Source organism: Marmota monax, unplaced genomic scaffold (genome assembly GCF_021218885.2).
Source record: "Marmota monax isolate L192 unplaced genomic scaffold, Marmota_monax_Labrador192_F-V1.1 WCK01_AAM20220418_F8-fsc00018, whole genome shotgun sequence".
Lineage (NCBI taxonomy): Eukaryota > Metazoa > Chordata > Mammalia > Rodentia > Sciuridae > Marmota > Marmota monax.
This window is the reverse complement of record NW_026692201.1, coordinates 4,322,513-4,340,532: the sequence shown is the minus strand read 5'-3', so window position 1 is coordinate 4,340,532 and position 18,020 is coordinate 4,322,513. Positions and strand designations below refer to the sequence as shown.

The following is an 18,020-nucleotide window of genomic DNA, read 5'->3' as shown; positions in this document are numbered from 1 at the left end:
ACAGAAGCTGTGACTCATGAGGTTTGGTAATTAGAACTGTTGGTCAGGGTGAGAAAGTTGTGAGTGGGTGTCTGATGTAAGACAATTGATATGTGAGAAAGCTCAATTCTAACACCTTGCCATAGCTAAAAACAACATAAAAAGAAAAAATCAAATACCCCCCTAACTGGTTCAGTGATTTTTTTAAAGTATGAATAACAATGCAAAAAATGGATTCTCAAGAGAAATATACATTGTGCAGCATATTCTGGTTCTTGGCCTGGCTTTTAAAGACCCAAGAAAAATGTTAGCAAATATTTGCTACTAACCAGCCTCCTGGGATATTGTACTTATAAGCAGCTGAGTATTTGAGAATCAGATAGACAGATACTTTAAGAATAAAATTCTAGGGATAAATGTGGACTCTTTGGCATCTACCTCAGAATTTTCTAGGAGTTCCTAAACCATACAGATTCCTAAGCCTCAGATCCACAGAATTTCTGGAACTGGGCACAGAAACCTGAAGCTTTAGTGAGCATCTTATATGATATTCATGCACACTCAAGTTTGACTACCACTGATCTAGATTGTAGTTGCATATCTATTTTACATTCTTACTTCAATAGGTTAACAATTTCCCCAACCCCCTCCCCTCCATTCTTCCCTACCAGAAACACCCAAGAAAGTTTTCCAACTACACTCACTGCCTTGGGAGGTACTGACCCCAGCCTTTTAAACCCTAACTGTGAAACACTGCAGAACTAACTTGCTGTCACTGGTGGACTGCACAGGATGCCTCAGGTGTGCTAAATGGAGAAATGTTTAAAAGCCACTGTTTTAACGGTTGTAGCTCATGGGCAGGATCTGTATTTCTCAAAACACTCATCCAAATTTGCACTAATCCCTAGGCACAGAAAAAAACCAAACTATCTTAGGATGATAAATCATTAAAGCTGAAAAAGACCTTATAAATCAACTGATTTGTAATTCTCAACCCTCATTATAAATTAAAATCAGCTGGAAACTAAAAATAAAAATATTTATGAGGGATGAACAGGCAGAGCACAGTGGATTTTTTAGGGCAAATTATCCAGCACAATGCTATAATGGTGGATATGTATCATTGAACATTTTGTCGATAACCAAAAAATGTATACATTAAAAATGAAACTTAGTGACTTTGTGTGATAATGATGTGTTTGTCAATGTAAGTTTGTCAATTCTAATAGATGTACTGCTCTGGGGCAGAATTTTTTTTTAATCTTTTTTATCAAAGACTGGGGCAGAATGTTAATTATGTGGGAAGCTAAGTATATATGGGGACAGGAGACATATGGAAAATTTCTGTACTTTCTGCTTAATTTTCTGTAAACCTAAAATTGATCTAAACACTTATTTAAAAAACTAGAAACCATTAAAAACAAACAAACAAACAAAAAAACCCCACACCAATGCCCAGGCCCCATTAAGAACAATTAAATTAGATTCTTGGGGGGCAGAGATAAGAACCTATACTTCTTAAAGATTCGTGGATGACACTAATGGGAAGGCAGAATAGGAAATCACTGATTTAATACAACTCGCTCTAATTAGAGTTGAAAAAACAAAGACCTAGATCCTCATCTCAGGCTTGAGGTCAGTAGTCAGAGAATGCAAAGACACAGGATGAAATATCTAGGAGTACAGTCTTTAAAAATAGTATAAGATAAGTTTGAATACCTTTGAGATGACACACCAGCAAAACTGGTCATTTTCCCTTTATACTTTATCAAAAGGAGCTAGGCAAGAAATCCTAGGCTTAAGGGTAAAGAATGAAATGACCACCAGTACAGAGTTGTTCTGATTGAACTATCTTTCAACCTTTACCTGTCCTTTCTTGAGTCACTATGCTTGGAAAAGTATCAGCTACAGAAAATTTATTTATAATTTGTTTTGTTGATTACACTCAGCCCCATTTTGAAAAGGCATCTGAGGGGAGATAATTTATAAAAGTTATTTCTGGTACTATTCCTTGCTGTACTGTAACATGTACAAACACCATATCCTCTTAACTCAGGAAACACTCCCGGAAACTACTCACCTTATTTACAAGGGTATACAAAGCTTTGTCTTCTGCACCATATTTTAGACACTGTCTAATCCAAGTGTGGATAGTCCAGTCTCTTAGGTACCAGCAGTTGGGACTATGTCGAAATCTAAATAAAGCACAAGAAGAAAGAAAACTGGTGTCACCTCTTAAATGTCAGTATCAAAATATATCTTTCATCAGCAGGTCTTCTCTTAGATATTTACTCAGTGCACTCAATGTGACCAAAAGCTATAAGTCAACAGATGATATAAATTTGAAGTTGAAACTCATTAATCATAAGTCTGAAGCAGGAAAGAGGAGGCAACATAATAAATAAGAATTTATAAAAAATTTCATTCCTGCTGGGCGCAATGGCGTACACCTGTAATTTGAGCAGCTAGGAAGGCTGAGGCAGGGGGATTGTGAGTTCAAAGCCAGCTCAGCAAAATCAAGGCACTAAGTAACTTAATGAGACCCTGCGTCTAAATAAATACAAAATAGGGGTGGGGATGTGGCTTAGTGGGCAAGGCCCTGAGTTCAATACCTGGCATTAAAAAAAAAAATCCTTATTTAGTACCCCTGCTTCAACATTTTAATATGATATTTACAAGACATTATTTGGAGAACAGACTCTATTAACCATGGCAGTATGTAAATACAAAGGAGATGTGAAGCTGATGCTCATATTTTAAGTTTTAAAGCAGATGAGCACAAAAAAAGAAAAACAGAAATTTAGAGAAGAGGAGGAGGAAGAGGAAGAAGGAGAAGAAGGAGAAGAAGGACGAGCCAATTTGAACTTTCATGTCCTCCATGATCCTCAACCCACCATCTTCTTCACAACTCCATTCTAGCCCTTTGGTCTGTTTCTTCTTGCTTCCCCAACTCCCTAGTGGTTCCACAAGTTCTAAACAGCTGAAGATGAGGTGTGCACCAGTCCAACAGTAAGATGAGGTATACACGGAGCAATACCACAAAGGAACTGGGAATGCAGCCCTTGCCTCAGTGCACATACATTGCTAACACCTGGGTGGAAGCTGCTTCTTGCTCCTCAGGCTCTATGACAAAAAAATCAAGCTGGAGTAGAGCAAGGGATTGAGGAGGCTGTATCCAGGGCTTTGTACTCACTCTTTTTGTTAATCTGTTTTGATTAGGATGGATTTTCCTATCTCATATCATGGCTTAAGTTCCCACATGGGCTTTTAACCATCAGGAAGTAGGGTGATCTCTGGGTTCCACAAAAATTAAAACTCTTTTCGAGTACTGGGACTGAACCCAGGGGCACTCATACAGTGAACTTCTTTCTTAGCCTTTTTAAAATTCTGAGATAGGGTCTTACTAAGTTGCCCACTTTGCCCTTGAGCTTGTGATCCTTTTGCCTCAGACTCCCAAGTAAGTAGGATTATGGTGTGTACCACCAGCCTGGCTCAAAATCTTTTTTAAAAAGAAGGAATGACCTAGCATTGAAGAGGCTCTAGGTTCAATTCCCAGTACAGACCAAAAAAAAAAAAAAAAAAAAAAAGAAAAAAAAGAAAGAAAGAAAAGAAAAAGAAAAAAAATAAACAAACTTGGAGCTAAAGTATTTTGTACCATATTCAAGAGCTGAGGACACAGGCTAATACTAGCATTTTTAAGAGGCTGATTATTCAATCTGCCACACGCTCTTTCCTGCCATCTGCCACTGGGATAGTTTTGTTCTGAATAGGTGCCAAAGTAAAAGCTGAAAAAAGGAGAGGAAGTGAGAACTAGTATTTAATTTAGGCTATTTATTAGTTCTCTGGTGAGATGTTTGGCAAAATAAGATCTGAAGATGTTTTACAGAATTATGATCATGTAGCCCTCCCCAGTTTTTCCTATTTCTTTTTTAATATCTTAGTTTTGGCTGGAAAATGTCTCTTTCATTCTAATTTTTCTCTTTATAATTAGCTCTCTTAAAATCTGAAAGATAAAAATATGTCAAATTAAGTTCATGATTAAGAGTTCCCTGACCAGAGAAAAGCATTGTGTAGGTGCCCTAGATACAAGTTCTAATGAGATCTTCTGAATAGAAACGACAAAATACAACTTTCAGTATTTCATGTTTTCTCTTTCATTTTCAAATCAATAGCTGAACTGCTTTCTTCCTTTTCCTTGTTACTCTTAAAATTTTGAGAGTGTAAGATGTACTGGCCAGTTGGGCTTGGTGGCACATGCTTTTAATTCCAGTGACTTGGGAGGCTGAGGCCAAGGCTTGAAAGTTTGAGGCTATCTGGGCAACTTAGTGAGACCTGTCTCAAAATAAAAAATAAAAGGGCTGAGTGTAGTTAAGTGGTAAGACCACCCCTGGGTTCAATCCCTAGCACCACAAAAACAAACAAATGTATTGGCCAATGTAGTTTCTTTCATTTATTCTTTAAAATTTTTGTGGTTCTGAGGATTAAACCCTGGGCTGTGTGCATGCTAGGCAAGTGTTCTACCACCTAGCTACACAAGAGCCAACTTTTATTTTTAAAGGAAAAATGTCAAATGAAATATCAGGTGCATGGCCCCTATGATAGTGATACTCCCTTGGTAAACTCCCTTGGTAATTAGGGAATCAATTGACTTGCTCCATGTGACTCGGGCCTCACAATTCTTGGTCCATAGATTTTCAGTGAATAAAAAAACAGCTTCAATCAACATTGGTATTAAATGCTACTATGTACTGATGATTTTGCTAACATCTATAGCATGTATAAGGAATAGTAAATGCCCCATATGAGGCCTCATTACAAAAAGAATATACACATGCCAGGTGCAGTGGAACCCAGCTGTAATGCTAGCAACTCAGGAGGCCAAGGCAGAAGGATCACACGTTCAAGGTCACCCTCAGAAATTTAGTGAGACCCTCAGAAACTTAGCAAGACCCTGTCTTTAACAAAATAAAAAGGGTTGCTGGTAAAGTTCAGTGGTACAGTGCCCTGGGGCTCAATACCTGGTACCAAAACAAAACAAAAAAAAACCCATACACATGTATTTAACAATAATACAAGGTGAGGAGTAAAGGGCCAAAGACCAAGGGGACCACTAGATGCTAAAGGATTTTTGTTATAGTGGTTATTAGATTTAGTCTATTTTTCATTTTAAAACAAACTAAAATTAAAAATGCCAATTTCCTCCTTTACCCAAGTACTTTAGACCTAATCCTCATTTTCAACCTAACCTTCTGCCTTAGGATGTCTCAGTGACCAACACTTTTTGTTGCTGAACTTTAACCCAAACCTATGACTATTCATGACTATATCCAAACAAAAACCTCTTATTCATGATCAGCAGGTTATTTTTAGACTTATAACAAAGATGACAGTGAGAACCTAGATATAGACCTTTAAAGCTCAAATGAAAATTTATTTAAAGCCATTTGTTAACTTTCTAAGGCAACCTTCAACACATGGAAGAACAGAAAATAATTTTCTTTTCAAAAGTCTTTTCTTCTCACACTTTATTCTTAGAAGTCTAAAAAGAAAGTTACTCATAATCATCTCTGTATAGTAGCCCTTGAAGAGGTTTGTCAGGATAGTTCAGGCATGGCTACCTGTATGACCTCTGCTCTCTAAGACCTAACAATCCATATGACAGCAAATGTAGAGGACGTTTTCAAGCAACTGCCAACAGTATGTCAAATTAGGAAATGAGTGGGGCTGGGGATGCAGCGTAGTGGTTGAGCACTCGCCTGGCATGTGCCAGGTTTCATCCCCACTATCACAAAAACCAACTCACTTCAAATCAGGAATAAGAATCAACATACACGTATTATGAAACATGTTGCCCAAAGTGCAATTCATGCATTTCCCAGTCAGGCAGCAAGTAAACTCTTCTCTAACCCCCAAGCAGTGTTAAAAAGAGAAATTAGGGAACTTATGTGAGTAGCTATATGGAACATAAACCAGAAAAACACTGGGCCAAGTAAGGGCTGAATTTTGGTTGGTGAATGTGGGAAAAATTCCAGGGTCAATAACTTCATAAGCAGTTCACATGGATAAATGTGGGCCCTTTTCTAACTCTCAGTTCTGCAAGAGGCAGGTAGACTCTAGATGGGGACTTGGTCTGGATCAATCTCTGGACCGCTGGCTGAGCACTCTTACTTTCAGCCAGGAGAAAGGCAATGAGAGAAGAACACAACTAACACATTGAGTTTCCAATTTGCCTGCAAACAGATTAGCTTTTGTTCTTGCCTGCTCCGACCACCAGCCTGGCAGATTACATTCGGCCACTGTAGGAGTCCCCTCTGTGCCCCATGCCATCAGCTGTTGGCTCACCTCGACAAAAGCTTTATTATTGCCTAGGACAGCAGACTGCCAAGACAGGCAAACCGTGAGTGTGGAAAAGATAAACAAAAGCAACCTAAATAACCCCAATGATGTGTTCATGAAGACAAGAGCCACTCTGAGTCTCCAGCTTATAAAATGTGAGTAAACTTAGAACAATTCTAAGGAACTGTGTATTTCTTGGAGGAAGGAAGACAGATGGAAGAAGTGCACGCCCCACTTCTAGCTCTGGTTCTTAAAAATTGGTAACCATGGGAGAAGAGATCTCTCCCCAGAGTGAAGTAGGGTTTCCAGGTGAAGCCAAAGCTTGTCTAGGAGGCCCAATCATGGCCAACCAATGCCAGGAACTGAGAAGCTTCATCTCAGTTCCAAATCAGGTCATATGTAGAGCTGTTCAGGGCACTGGCCTGCATTCTGTTTTTTGACGACTGATGCCGCCAGAAAGGCAGAAGTGCAGAATCATTGCCTGCAAAATGGACATGGGAGTGGAAGTTTTGGATATTTTAACATTTTCTCAGAAGAGAAGGGAGGTCATTAGAGGTCAAGAATGAAAAGAGGAGATGTAGCTCGGTGGTAGAGCACTTGCCTAGCATGTGTGAGGCCCTGGGTTTGATCACCACCACCACCACCACCACCACCACCACCACCACCACCAACACACACACACACACACACAAACTGTCTAAAGAGTGAAAAGGAAAAAATACTAGAAATTTGCTGTAATATTATAGAAAGGCCCTTACAGGTGTGAATGTCACAGGGGATTTCTTATTTGGGATCAAATTCATCGTTTACTTTTTTTAAAGTAGGATATAGGGGCTGGGGATGTGGCTCAGTGGTAGAGCACTTGCTTAGCATGTGTGAGGCACTGGGTTCAATCCTTGACACCACATAAAATAAATAAAGATGTTGTGTTCACATATAACTAAAAATATATATATATTTTAAAAAGTAGGTATAGCTGTTCTACCATGGGATTCAAATGAAGGTATATTACTGTTGAATGGCAAAAGTGGCAATGCTCATTTAGGATCACAAATAAAAATGCTCCAGGCTGAGCAGGCCTCATGTACAAATGCCAGACAGAGCCTGGAGCCCAGCAGCTTCACCATTTAGCTGCAACACTGCCTCTTCCACATGAGTAAGCAAGCTTTCCACACTGTTTATCTGATTATGACAGCCACCAAGCTTAGCCACACACATGCAGCTTTCCTTCTTCCCTAGTGAATTCTGTATCCTGTGGCAACAGGCTTTCCAGATGGGAACCTCAGCCACTGAGTTGGGTGTACACGGGGAAGGGAGAGGGGGTCAGGGTAGGAGGAAAGCAAGATTGCCAAGAAGAAAAGCAGCTGGCTCTAAAGCCTGTAGTGAGGACTGGCAACGCTATCAATGAAGCAAGTGTACAACTGTCAAAAGGGTTGAGTGCTTCTTTGAACCAAAGAGCGGAGTCATGTGACTAAACCAGAATCTGATTCAATCATTGCTACCCACTTTCTCCTTCTAAAAAGATAATTAAAAAGATAATGACTTTCTTTCTTTTCATCCTGTCAGAAATTCTGGTTTCAGAATTGTTAGTTTCAAAAGTAATAATTATTAGTAAGCCCCAACTAACAATCAGTATTATTGACTAAAATCTTTTTGCTGCTTTAAATCCCAGATTTATTCTCTCCCTCCACCCACTCTCTGGGTACTGGTCATTGAACCTAGAAGTGCATTAATACTGAGTTACATCCCTAGTCCTTTTTATTTTGAGATAGGGTCTTATTAAGAAGTTGAGGCTGGCCTTGAACTTGTGATCCTCCTGCCTCAGCTTCCTGAGTTGTTGGGATTATAGGTGCATCACCACACTTGGCTCCAGATTCTTAAAGAGGAATTTCAGTTAATTTTGATTTTCAACAAACATTTATTGAGCCTGCACTAAATAAATGCACCAAATGCCAGGACTACTTTTTGCCCCCCACAATCCACCAAAGGTCAATCAGTCTGGCCTTGAATCTTTTCAATTAATTTACTATCTACCTCACAATGTAGATAAAACTGTCTTCCTTTAAAAATATAGAGATACACCCACATATTGAAAATCCTTAAAATAAAACAAAAAAATGATCATAGAAAATTTTTATATATATGCTTGTGCTTGGGGCTGAGCCAGGGCCTTGAACATCCTAAGCATACAACCTACTACTGAGTATACTCCAGTCACAAATATTTGTAAGTGGTGAAAATGCAGTAAATGACCAAATTTCATCTTTATATTATAGAAATCTAATATTTTTCATTTTTAAGGTCAGATTTACAGAAATACAATGGACATAAAATGGCATGCATACTTTTCAGTCTTGTAGTTCTACATGTTTTAGCAAATGCATCCAGCTGAATGGCCACCACTATAATCAAGACATGAGAAGAGTTCTAGCATTCTAAAAATTCTGTTGGTAGGTTTACAATCTATATTCTGGCATTTTCCAAAAAAGAATTTGAAAAAAATTAAAACCCGGTTTTCAAGTAGTTTTGAGTTCTATATACAGTCCTTAGACCTTCTGGTATCCCCGCCTGCCATTCTAAAAAGGGTGATAAGTAAGTGGATTTTAAGTAGAGAAGAACACAGGCATAATATTCTGCAAATGCAAAGTGCTAAATGAATGCAGCATAATAACACATTTTTTGAAATGAAGATGGATAAAAGAGGGACTTGTTAGATATCTGAATCTGAATTTGTCAGGCCCAGGGCTTAAAAATGAGGCCACTGGCATCTCACCTGGAAACACACTAGTGTGCTATGACATAGTAAAAACTACTCGAGGAGAAATACACCTAGTCCCCATGCCCTCCCATAGTACAGAACTCAATCACAAATGGAACACACATGGTCAAATCATTCTCTCTTCTGTTTTGTCAGATCTACCTTTCTCAATCCAGGAGACATATACCTTATTCATGAAATGTGCACTTACCAAGTAGCCACCCTGTGGTAGGCACAGGGTTTTATATTCTATCCCTGGTGATCTATCAATTTCCTCTAACTCTAATCTAAAAAGACATCTCTCCTTTTCTGATACAGGAAAAAAATCACCCATAGTTGGACCCTCAGTCGGTCTCAGTTGCTCTTTCTCACTTCCAAGATTTACGAAGGAGCCAGTCAGAATGAAGCTAGTTGCTTGTTGCCTGAGGCCTGGAACATGACTTTATCAGCCTTTAAAAGCCAAAGTATGTGGATAAACTGGGAAGAGTGTTTGTGGGGAGAATGGGAGAAGAAAGAAGTATTTACAGATTATTGAGGTGCCTTCCTTGTGATGGTACTAAAAGCAGAAATGGCTGTCTTTGTGGCCACCAACTGACAGTTAGTGAAAGTGCACCCAGAAGCCCCTGCTGGGACTTCTCTGGTCACTCTGAAGATGCACACACACTGGCTCACAGTTAGGTTCTGGGCTAGGAACAGTCCCAGCAGGCTAAGGCTGGGCTAACAGGAGAGGGCCTTTGGCTAGGAACAGCAGGAAGTTGAGAAAAATTAGATCTTAGAACTAATCTTCTTTATAAAAGCATATGAAGTTTTCGGATTGCTTGATTTAGGCAGAGATAGGGAAATATTTTTGGTTTTGAGTAGGAAAACTATGAGCCATGAATAAACTAGTTTCAAAAAGATATAGATATTTCCTGATGTCTACAAAGGCCCAGGCTAAAAACTCAAAGAGTTTCTGTAAAATTATGAATCATGACTAAGACAGGAAAATAACATATATTTATTAATCATTAGTACATCTGACTAATTTTGAGGGAAGGGAAGTGAGAAAGGAAAACAAAGGAATAAAACAGAAATAAAATGCAGTATTTCTAAAGTATTCTAGGCTTAGTGAAGTTGTGAGGATTAGATCTGCCACAAGAGAAATGAGCAGGAAAAGAGCCTGGCCCAGGAGATGCAGCACTCGCATATAAAGCAGAGAAGCAAGCCACTTTGAGCAGATTTATGTGTATTTGTGTGAGATTAGGGATTTCTTTAGGGGTGTTTCTGAGGGAAGATAGGCTCAGCACTAATCTGGATTTCTTAAGAATAAGATTTTTTCTTTTAAAAAGAAAGCATCTCAATGTTTTAAACATTCTGATTCTCTTATATATTAAAAAGTCAAATCTCTAAGAATTGTTTATAGCAAAAGTAAGACTGGACATTGGACTTCCTTCCAGTTATACAACCCACAAGTTCAGAGCTAGTTTCTATTTCTGTAATGCTACCGACTCCCCTATTAAGCCTTTAAGCTCTTAAAAGGCAGGGGACATGTTTCCTATCATTTTGTGTCCTACATCTGTAAGTGCTTGATAATTTGGCAACACTAAGATTTATAAATATCAATAATGTATATTGAAATTCATGAGCATTATTTATATTTGAAACAGTAATCCACTTCCAGTTTTGAAGTATCATCCTGACTATAAAGCCAAAGCCAGGAGGAAATGCTGCCTGTTTTGTACAATGCAAGAGGAGACTAAAGATGATGGCAGAGGAAAGGGACAAAGATGTGGGGCTTGGTGTAGTCTAGTGTTCGGGTAATTTTGTTTGGCTCATGTAGTATGTTTTCACACACAGTATATATACCAGGCCCCTGAAATCTCCTTCTAGCACTTAAATTTAATGATTCTAAAGAATAATGACCTTATATTCACTCATTTAAATACCAGCCAATAACAAGTTTCTATTAAACCAGCACAATGCAGCAATACAAATGAGTGAATAACAACTTGAAGACAAACAAGCTATCACTCATTTCATATCTGATTCTACTCCATTCCAGTAACCTCCATTCCCCCACCATGTGAATATCCTGCTACCTACTTCAGAAAGCCAACAGAGATTATTATGGGGATAGCAGAACCTGTAAGCTGGCATCTAAAATTTTAATATGCAATGATACAATCAAAAAAAGGTAAACTCAAAGTCCCTCAAGTACATTTAATTATTATTTTTGAGGTACTGGGGTGCTCTACCACTGTGCTATACCCCAGATCTTTTATTTTTTGAGACAAGGTCTCAAAAAGCAATGCCTCCACCTGATTAAGGACTAGAAATTAAGGATTATAAAAACTGTGAGAATAAACCCTTTTTCTTTATAAATTAATTACCTCAGGTATTTGTTACAGAAAGGTGACTAACACAGTGACCCAGTGACCTATGCTCTGCTCCCAGTCCCCATTTGCTTTCTTGTGTTGCCCAATGGTTAAAAACAAAACAAAACAAAACAGAATGACTATATTTACTAGACAATTCCTCTAACTAACCAAACCCAAACTAGTATTTTAAAATGAAACTGACCAAATGTTAAGCTTCATGTTGTAAAAAGGCTAAGGGCTGGTACTTTAACAATCATAAGAAAGAATGGTTATAAATTTTGAATATGGGAGAGCTGTTTCTTTAGAAATAAGCCAAATACAAAGGTCTGAGTTCATCTGTTCTGGCTGGTGAATTTTCCATAAAACACCATGCCTCAGCAAAGCAAAAGCTCTTAGGTTGGCCCAGAAAAAGGGAATGAACAATTTGAAAAACATCTTTTATTGCCTGAGAAGATTAAAACAATGTCTAAAAGTGCCAGGAGAGTTGCCTCAATGTGACTACAGGCAGCTTTCCAAAGTCCCTCTGCTTTTCTAAGTATGAGTCATAGGGAAAGAAGAGAGAGCTCCTTGGCAAAAATACAGTCTTTCCCTCCCTTGTTCCAATCCTCCACCCTCACCCCTTTTATATTTAGGGGGGGAAAAAGAAAGAAAGAAAAGAAAGAAAAAAAAAAGAAAGAGAACAGGAGGAGGAGGAGGAGGAGGAGGAGGAGGAGGAGGAGGAGGAGGAGGAGGAGGAGGAGAAAAGGCTTTGGTGGGTAATAGTTAAACGGATTCCAGACAGGCTTAACTGAAGAAATTTGAACACCAGGGAGGCAAAATATCATTGTAGAAGTGTCTATTGTTTGCCACTGTGAGCCACAGACACAGGGAGGCATCTTCTGCATTCTAAAAAGAGCTGGGCTCATTGATCATATGTCAGACCATGGCTGCACTCTGTGGGAGGGGAAGAAGAAATAAGCTACGAAAATACCTCTGCTTCCCTTGCTTCCTAAACATCATGAGCTCACAATGCTGGACAATTACACCGAGCAGGAAGGGGTGGGGCTTAACCCTTGTGAGTGCATGTTAAGTGGAATTTCAAGCATGGCAGCATGGAGGCTGTCTGCCCTACGAGACTGCTACAACACATGCAGCCCCAAGAACAGGTACAAGTTTCCTCTCATTAATTTCAGACAAAAATAAATAAATAAATAAGTAAAAAAAGTAGGGAAGCTTTTTTATTGTCTTTCTCTTTTTTTAAACATTGAATAACATCAAGGAAAAGCTGAACATTAAACTAGAGAAAGAATAGTTCTACTTGTGGACCTTACATGGAATGATTTCTTACAACAAAATGAAGCATCTGATGAGGGCAAAGCTGCTCTCTTCCACTTCCACTCATTTTTCAACCTACCAAATCAAGGCATCATTTATGCTGGGCACTAAGTGACAAAGATGAATAAATGTGTTCTTTGCCTGCTATGAAGCTGGATTTGCATTATTAAAAATCAAGCATTTTTTGGATCAGCTACAAGCTTCAAAGATTGTTTTGCAAGAATCATAAGCAATTTTTAATTTATGCAACATTAAAAAAATCAGGTCAGTAGAAACATGAATCCAAATTTTCATCTATCTATCTATCTATCTATCTATCTATCTCTCTATGTGGGGGGGGGGGCACTATATCTAAAATAAAGCTGGACTCTCCTCCTTTTACTTTCCAGAGGAGGAAAGTTGATGTCTGCCATCTTCATGCAAGTTTTGAACCTGGGTTACTTTAAGGTAACATGTGTTTTTGCTTTTGCATTCAAGGGCCTGACTGACAGAGCTGAGCCAAACCACAGTAATGTGTGCTTCTCCAGGGGCACGAGGTCAGGGACAGAAGCAACAAAATGACTGTTGGCTCAGACATGAGGGAGGACTGACTCCACCTTTACAGTGGAAACCCATAGGCACCACCACCAGGACATCTTGGATGCAGCGCTGCTCTATTGAAGCAGAACCTGGCTCTGACTCACTTATTGACTTGGCTAAGTCATTTATCCTGAGAAGTAGTTTTGTCATTCATAGTAACCCTAAATCACTGGGTTATTATGAAAATTAGGCAAACATTCTGACAGCTTCTAATCCTTTTTGGAACTAAGCAGGGTAGAAATATTCACATATATTATTACAATAGTTTATTTGATTAAGTGCTCGATGGCATTATATCTGGATGGGTGTCCTTTCCAAGGCTAGGTGTATTAGTCAGCTTTCTCCTTACTACAATGAAATAGCTGAAGCAGGCTGCTTATGAAGTAAAGGGAGGTTCATTTTGGTTATAGCTCTGGAGGTTCAAGTCTAAGATGGGGTGACCTTATTGGTTTGGTGATGTCATAAAATTATGATGTGAACATGTGGTAGAGCAAACAGTTCACATATGGAGCCAGGAAGTAGAGAGGGGCAGAGCTAAACTGGATCCCAAGATCTCTCTACCCAACTTCCCCGCCCCCTTCACTGTGCTAGTGGGGATTGAGCCCAGAGTCTTCCATATACTAAGCATGCACACTACCACGGGGCGATTACACCAGCAGCCCCAGAATGCCTTTTGAGGATGTTTCTCATGACCTAAGGACCTCCCACTATACCCCACCTCTTAAAGGTGCCATGCTGGGGACCCACTGTTTTTGGTAATAGAGAATTATTAAGATACAAGAGTTGACATTAGATGGAACTTGTTCCTACATTATAATCTCAGGAAACCGACTTATGGAGCCTGTTCTGTAAAATGAGAATAAAATGGTACCCACTTTATATGGTGTAACTCTAGATTGATATGAGGATTAAGGAGATAAAACATGTAAACTGCTGAGCACAATGCCTGGCACATGGTGATTTCAGAAACACTGGACAGAGCAGCTGATGTAGCCACATGTATAGGGCCACGGAATTAAATGTGAGCTCTTAGGACTCTTTCCATCTATATGGTAGATGGCTTACTGAGTGCTGGGTACATATATACAGCAAATGCCTGATTGCTATTAGACACAAAATAGGAAGAACAAAGTCAGTAAGAGGGTAAAGAGTTCCTTGTGCTCTCATTCTTCTGGAGACTGTCTCAAATGAGAAGCTGGAGGGCAAAGCCAAAGGGAGAATAAAAAGGCTTTTTACAATTACAAAGGCTCAAAACCAATCAGAGTAGGGCTGTGTTAGTCAGTCGATGACTGGTTGCAGGGTTCTGGATGTTATCTATGATAGAGAAAGGCTCAGAACAGAGAAGGATGTATGTGATCTAGTAAGGAATTAGTTTACCCATTAGTGTTCTTCTGCCCTCAGACTAGCTTCCACAGCTCGGAAGACAGTTATAATACAACAGAGCTTGTATCTGGAGCCATGTGGCAGCTTAGTGTCCACCAGCCTCTGTTTAGAGTAGAAAACTAGGAATGTGAATGACAACAGAAGATAAATTGAACCACTCAAAAGAGAAGTGCCAAGCACTGCTCATGGCTCAGACCTGTGCTTCAGGAAGATCACAGGAGGAACTAGGTACCTGTGTAGAACATGTCTCCATCTAAAGCTGGGAAATACAGGAAATGAGCAACAAAGGAAAGCCACTGCACAAGCCACTGCCTCAGCCTGGTATCTTTGCTCCCCCACAGGGGTCAAGAACCCTGTTTCCATCATTTAAGCACTCGTGGCAATCTGTAAAGAGTTTAGGGCTGAAAGCTCCTATTTCTGCTCCCAACCCAGATGCAGCCATCAGCTCTTCCAGGCAATGTAGACAGAGCTGCTGACAGCAACCACATGACAACAAAAGGCCACTAAGTTAATGGAATATCTATGAAAAACAAACACCCAATAGGTTTTCTCATGTTGAAAATGATTATGGATACAAACAACCATTAATAACTGTGCTTTAGGATGCTGTGTTACGAGGTTCAAAAATGAGAGACAGATCAGGCAGGCTGTTGCTATGGTGACCATAGAACCTGATTTTCTCTAGGGTTTTGTGCTATCCCATGCAACCATAAGACAGTCTAATTTATTAGCAATACTTGCACTCAGTTTATTTCTGGAAATGAATGAATATTTATAAAATAAAAAAGTACTGAAGAATGGCTTCTTTTGCCCTGATCAGTTTGTCCAAAATATTAACTGTTACTGAGAATGATGATGGAGATGATGATAAATAACAATAACTCCAATGTACTGGGCACTTACTGTATCAGGCATTATCCTATGGCATTATATATACATTTTCCTTTTTACAGAGTAGGAAACTGAAATTGAAAGGATAAAAACCCAGCCTAAGAGCCCATAATGACTCCAACACAGGTGGCTTTTCCTTTGGTTTGAAATGGACTGCTGTTTGAACATCAGAAGTAGTGTGCTTGCATTTAGATAACCTGCTTTATTTAAAAAAAAAAAAAAATGGTGTCACTCTGAACACTAGAATTGCACCTTATGCAGCAGAATGTTCATATGGGAGAAACGTAGAATAAAGACAAAACATACTTATCTTTTCACCTCATGACATTGCCAGGGTAGCCTAGTAGTGATACTTTGCTGGAGGACCACCCCCCAAACCCACTGGTCTTTTTTCTGGGCTGGTCACTTTCCCAGGGAGAACTCCTCCAATTCTTCACTGAGAAGCATAATTGTATCCCCAGGGCCACAGTCCTTCTGACTCAATTTCTACAGAAAGCAAACCACCAAACTCAGTTCTAGCATTTGGGGACATTTACTACCTCTTATAAGGCCTTCTCATCAGTCCTCCTGCTCCAGCTCCACTGGCTCTCCATAAGAATCCTGCTACATTGATGAACTTTTCTGGGGTCCTAAAGTATATATAGACTACTTTGTTTCTGGGCCTCCTCTCTTCCCAGTTTACATTGGTAATTTTCTTCTCCTGCTAAGTAAGTCCTTTGCTTTTTGTCCACCTGTTTTCAAGCTTCCAACATTTTGCTACTATCTCCTTTCTCCTCTCTTTATTTTTTGGATATTTTTCCTTTTCTATCTTTTATTGTCATATTTATGTAGAGGTTTTGGTAAGGACTAGAGATAAGCACATTTCTTCAATCCACCATGTTTATTTAAGCAGGAGACTTCCACAAGCTGTTTGATATGTCTATGAACTGGTCACCAGATTATATAATAATCTAAAAGTACTAATGACAAAGGATATAAAAATTCAAATATATTTCATCAGTAATAACCCTTTGTTAAAAATGGAAGGCAAAACTTCTTAAGATATTTAACTTATTGGATTTCAATTTCAATAGATTACAAAACAAAAGGCTTGATGAAATCTTTAACAACGCTTTCAACTCTAACATCTTTCAATGGAGGCCAAAAACAAATCCCTACACTGAATCCTTTGTTCAGTCTAAAATATTTTATTGAAAACATGGCAAAAATTATGCAGGGCAAACTGAAGTTATTTTAAACCACAAAACACACATATATTAAAACCCCCCCTCCCCTGCCCCAACCCTCAGTAGATGCATGGCATACTAAATGTTACCAGAAATAAGATACACTTTCTAAACTGGGGGAAAAAGGATAACAATATATAATAACATGATTCAGGATCACTCTGAATAATGAAAGAGTTAAATCAAGCTTGGTAAATTCTCTTTTAAAAAGATATGAAATTATGTAGTATTGTAACAACTTTTGAATTTAAAGGGTAAAACTTCAGCCATAGGATCTTTTCTGCTCTGATTTTTTTTTAAACATAATGTTTTAAGGATGTGACTCTACTTTGTGTACAACCAGAGATAGGAAAAATTGTGACCTATATGTGTAATAAGAATTATAATGCATTCTGTTGTCATATACAGCAAATCAAAATTTTAAAAAAAGTTAAAAAAAGGGAACTTGACATATGTAAATTATACCATAATTTAAAAATGTTAGAAATAGCACATTTGTCACCTGACCCCAAAGTTTTTCTATGCTGGATTAATCTGTGCTATAGTACCAGTCAAGAACCACAGAAATAGAGCAATTGCCTCCTTATTATGTAAGTTTTCAACCTACAGGTCTCTGTGGCGGAAATAATACTGAGTTGTTGATGCTATTATAAATATTCAAGGCTTTTCAATGGTATCAATTCACTTCTGATATCAAATTATTAGACTTAATTCATAGTAAGGGATCACCCAAAATGAGATCCTTTGCTGTGGAAATAAGCAATTAATCTTAATGTTTCATAGCATAATTGTGCCTTCCAGTGGGAAAGAGGCACACATGATGTGTCTAATGATGATAATAATTTACTTAACTTTGAAGAACATTTAATAGTTACAAATTATCTCACAAACATTATCTCATCTGATTCTCCCAGTCATCTAGTGAGGTTAAATAAGTGATGAATTTTTATATTTCCTACCACATAAATGAAAAAATAGAGTCCCAGTAAGTTAGTATAGAGAGAGTCAAAAAATGAACCAAGATATTCTGACTCCAAATCTAATACTTCTCTCCATGTATCAGGCTCCAGTTAAACACAAAATACCTCAAAAATCTTCCCCAAATCTCTAGCTACAAAGCCAACTAAATTGGAAGAAAGGTTAGGGAATTTAGCCCTATAGCTTCTTAAACAATTCTATAAAATTAAAATAAGTATA

The 18,020-nt window shown here is 38.5% G+C and overlaps 1 protein-coding gene across 2 annotated transcripts in view; it reads right to left on the bottom strand.

The window, feature by feature from the left end:
- Mrps27 (mitochondrial ribosomal protein S27) overlaps positions 1–18,020 on the bottom strand; it is a 90,351-nt gene that overhangs the window by 15,140 nt on the left and 57,191 nt on the right. For both annotated transcript variants that reach the window (XM_046427331.2, XM_046427337.2), the window contains exon 5: positions 2,060–2,174. In XM_046427331.2, coding sequence (XP_046283287.1) covers positions 2,060–2,174 — 115 coding nt within the window. The remainder of the gene's footprint in view (positions 1–2,059; positions 2,175–18,020) is intronic.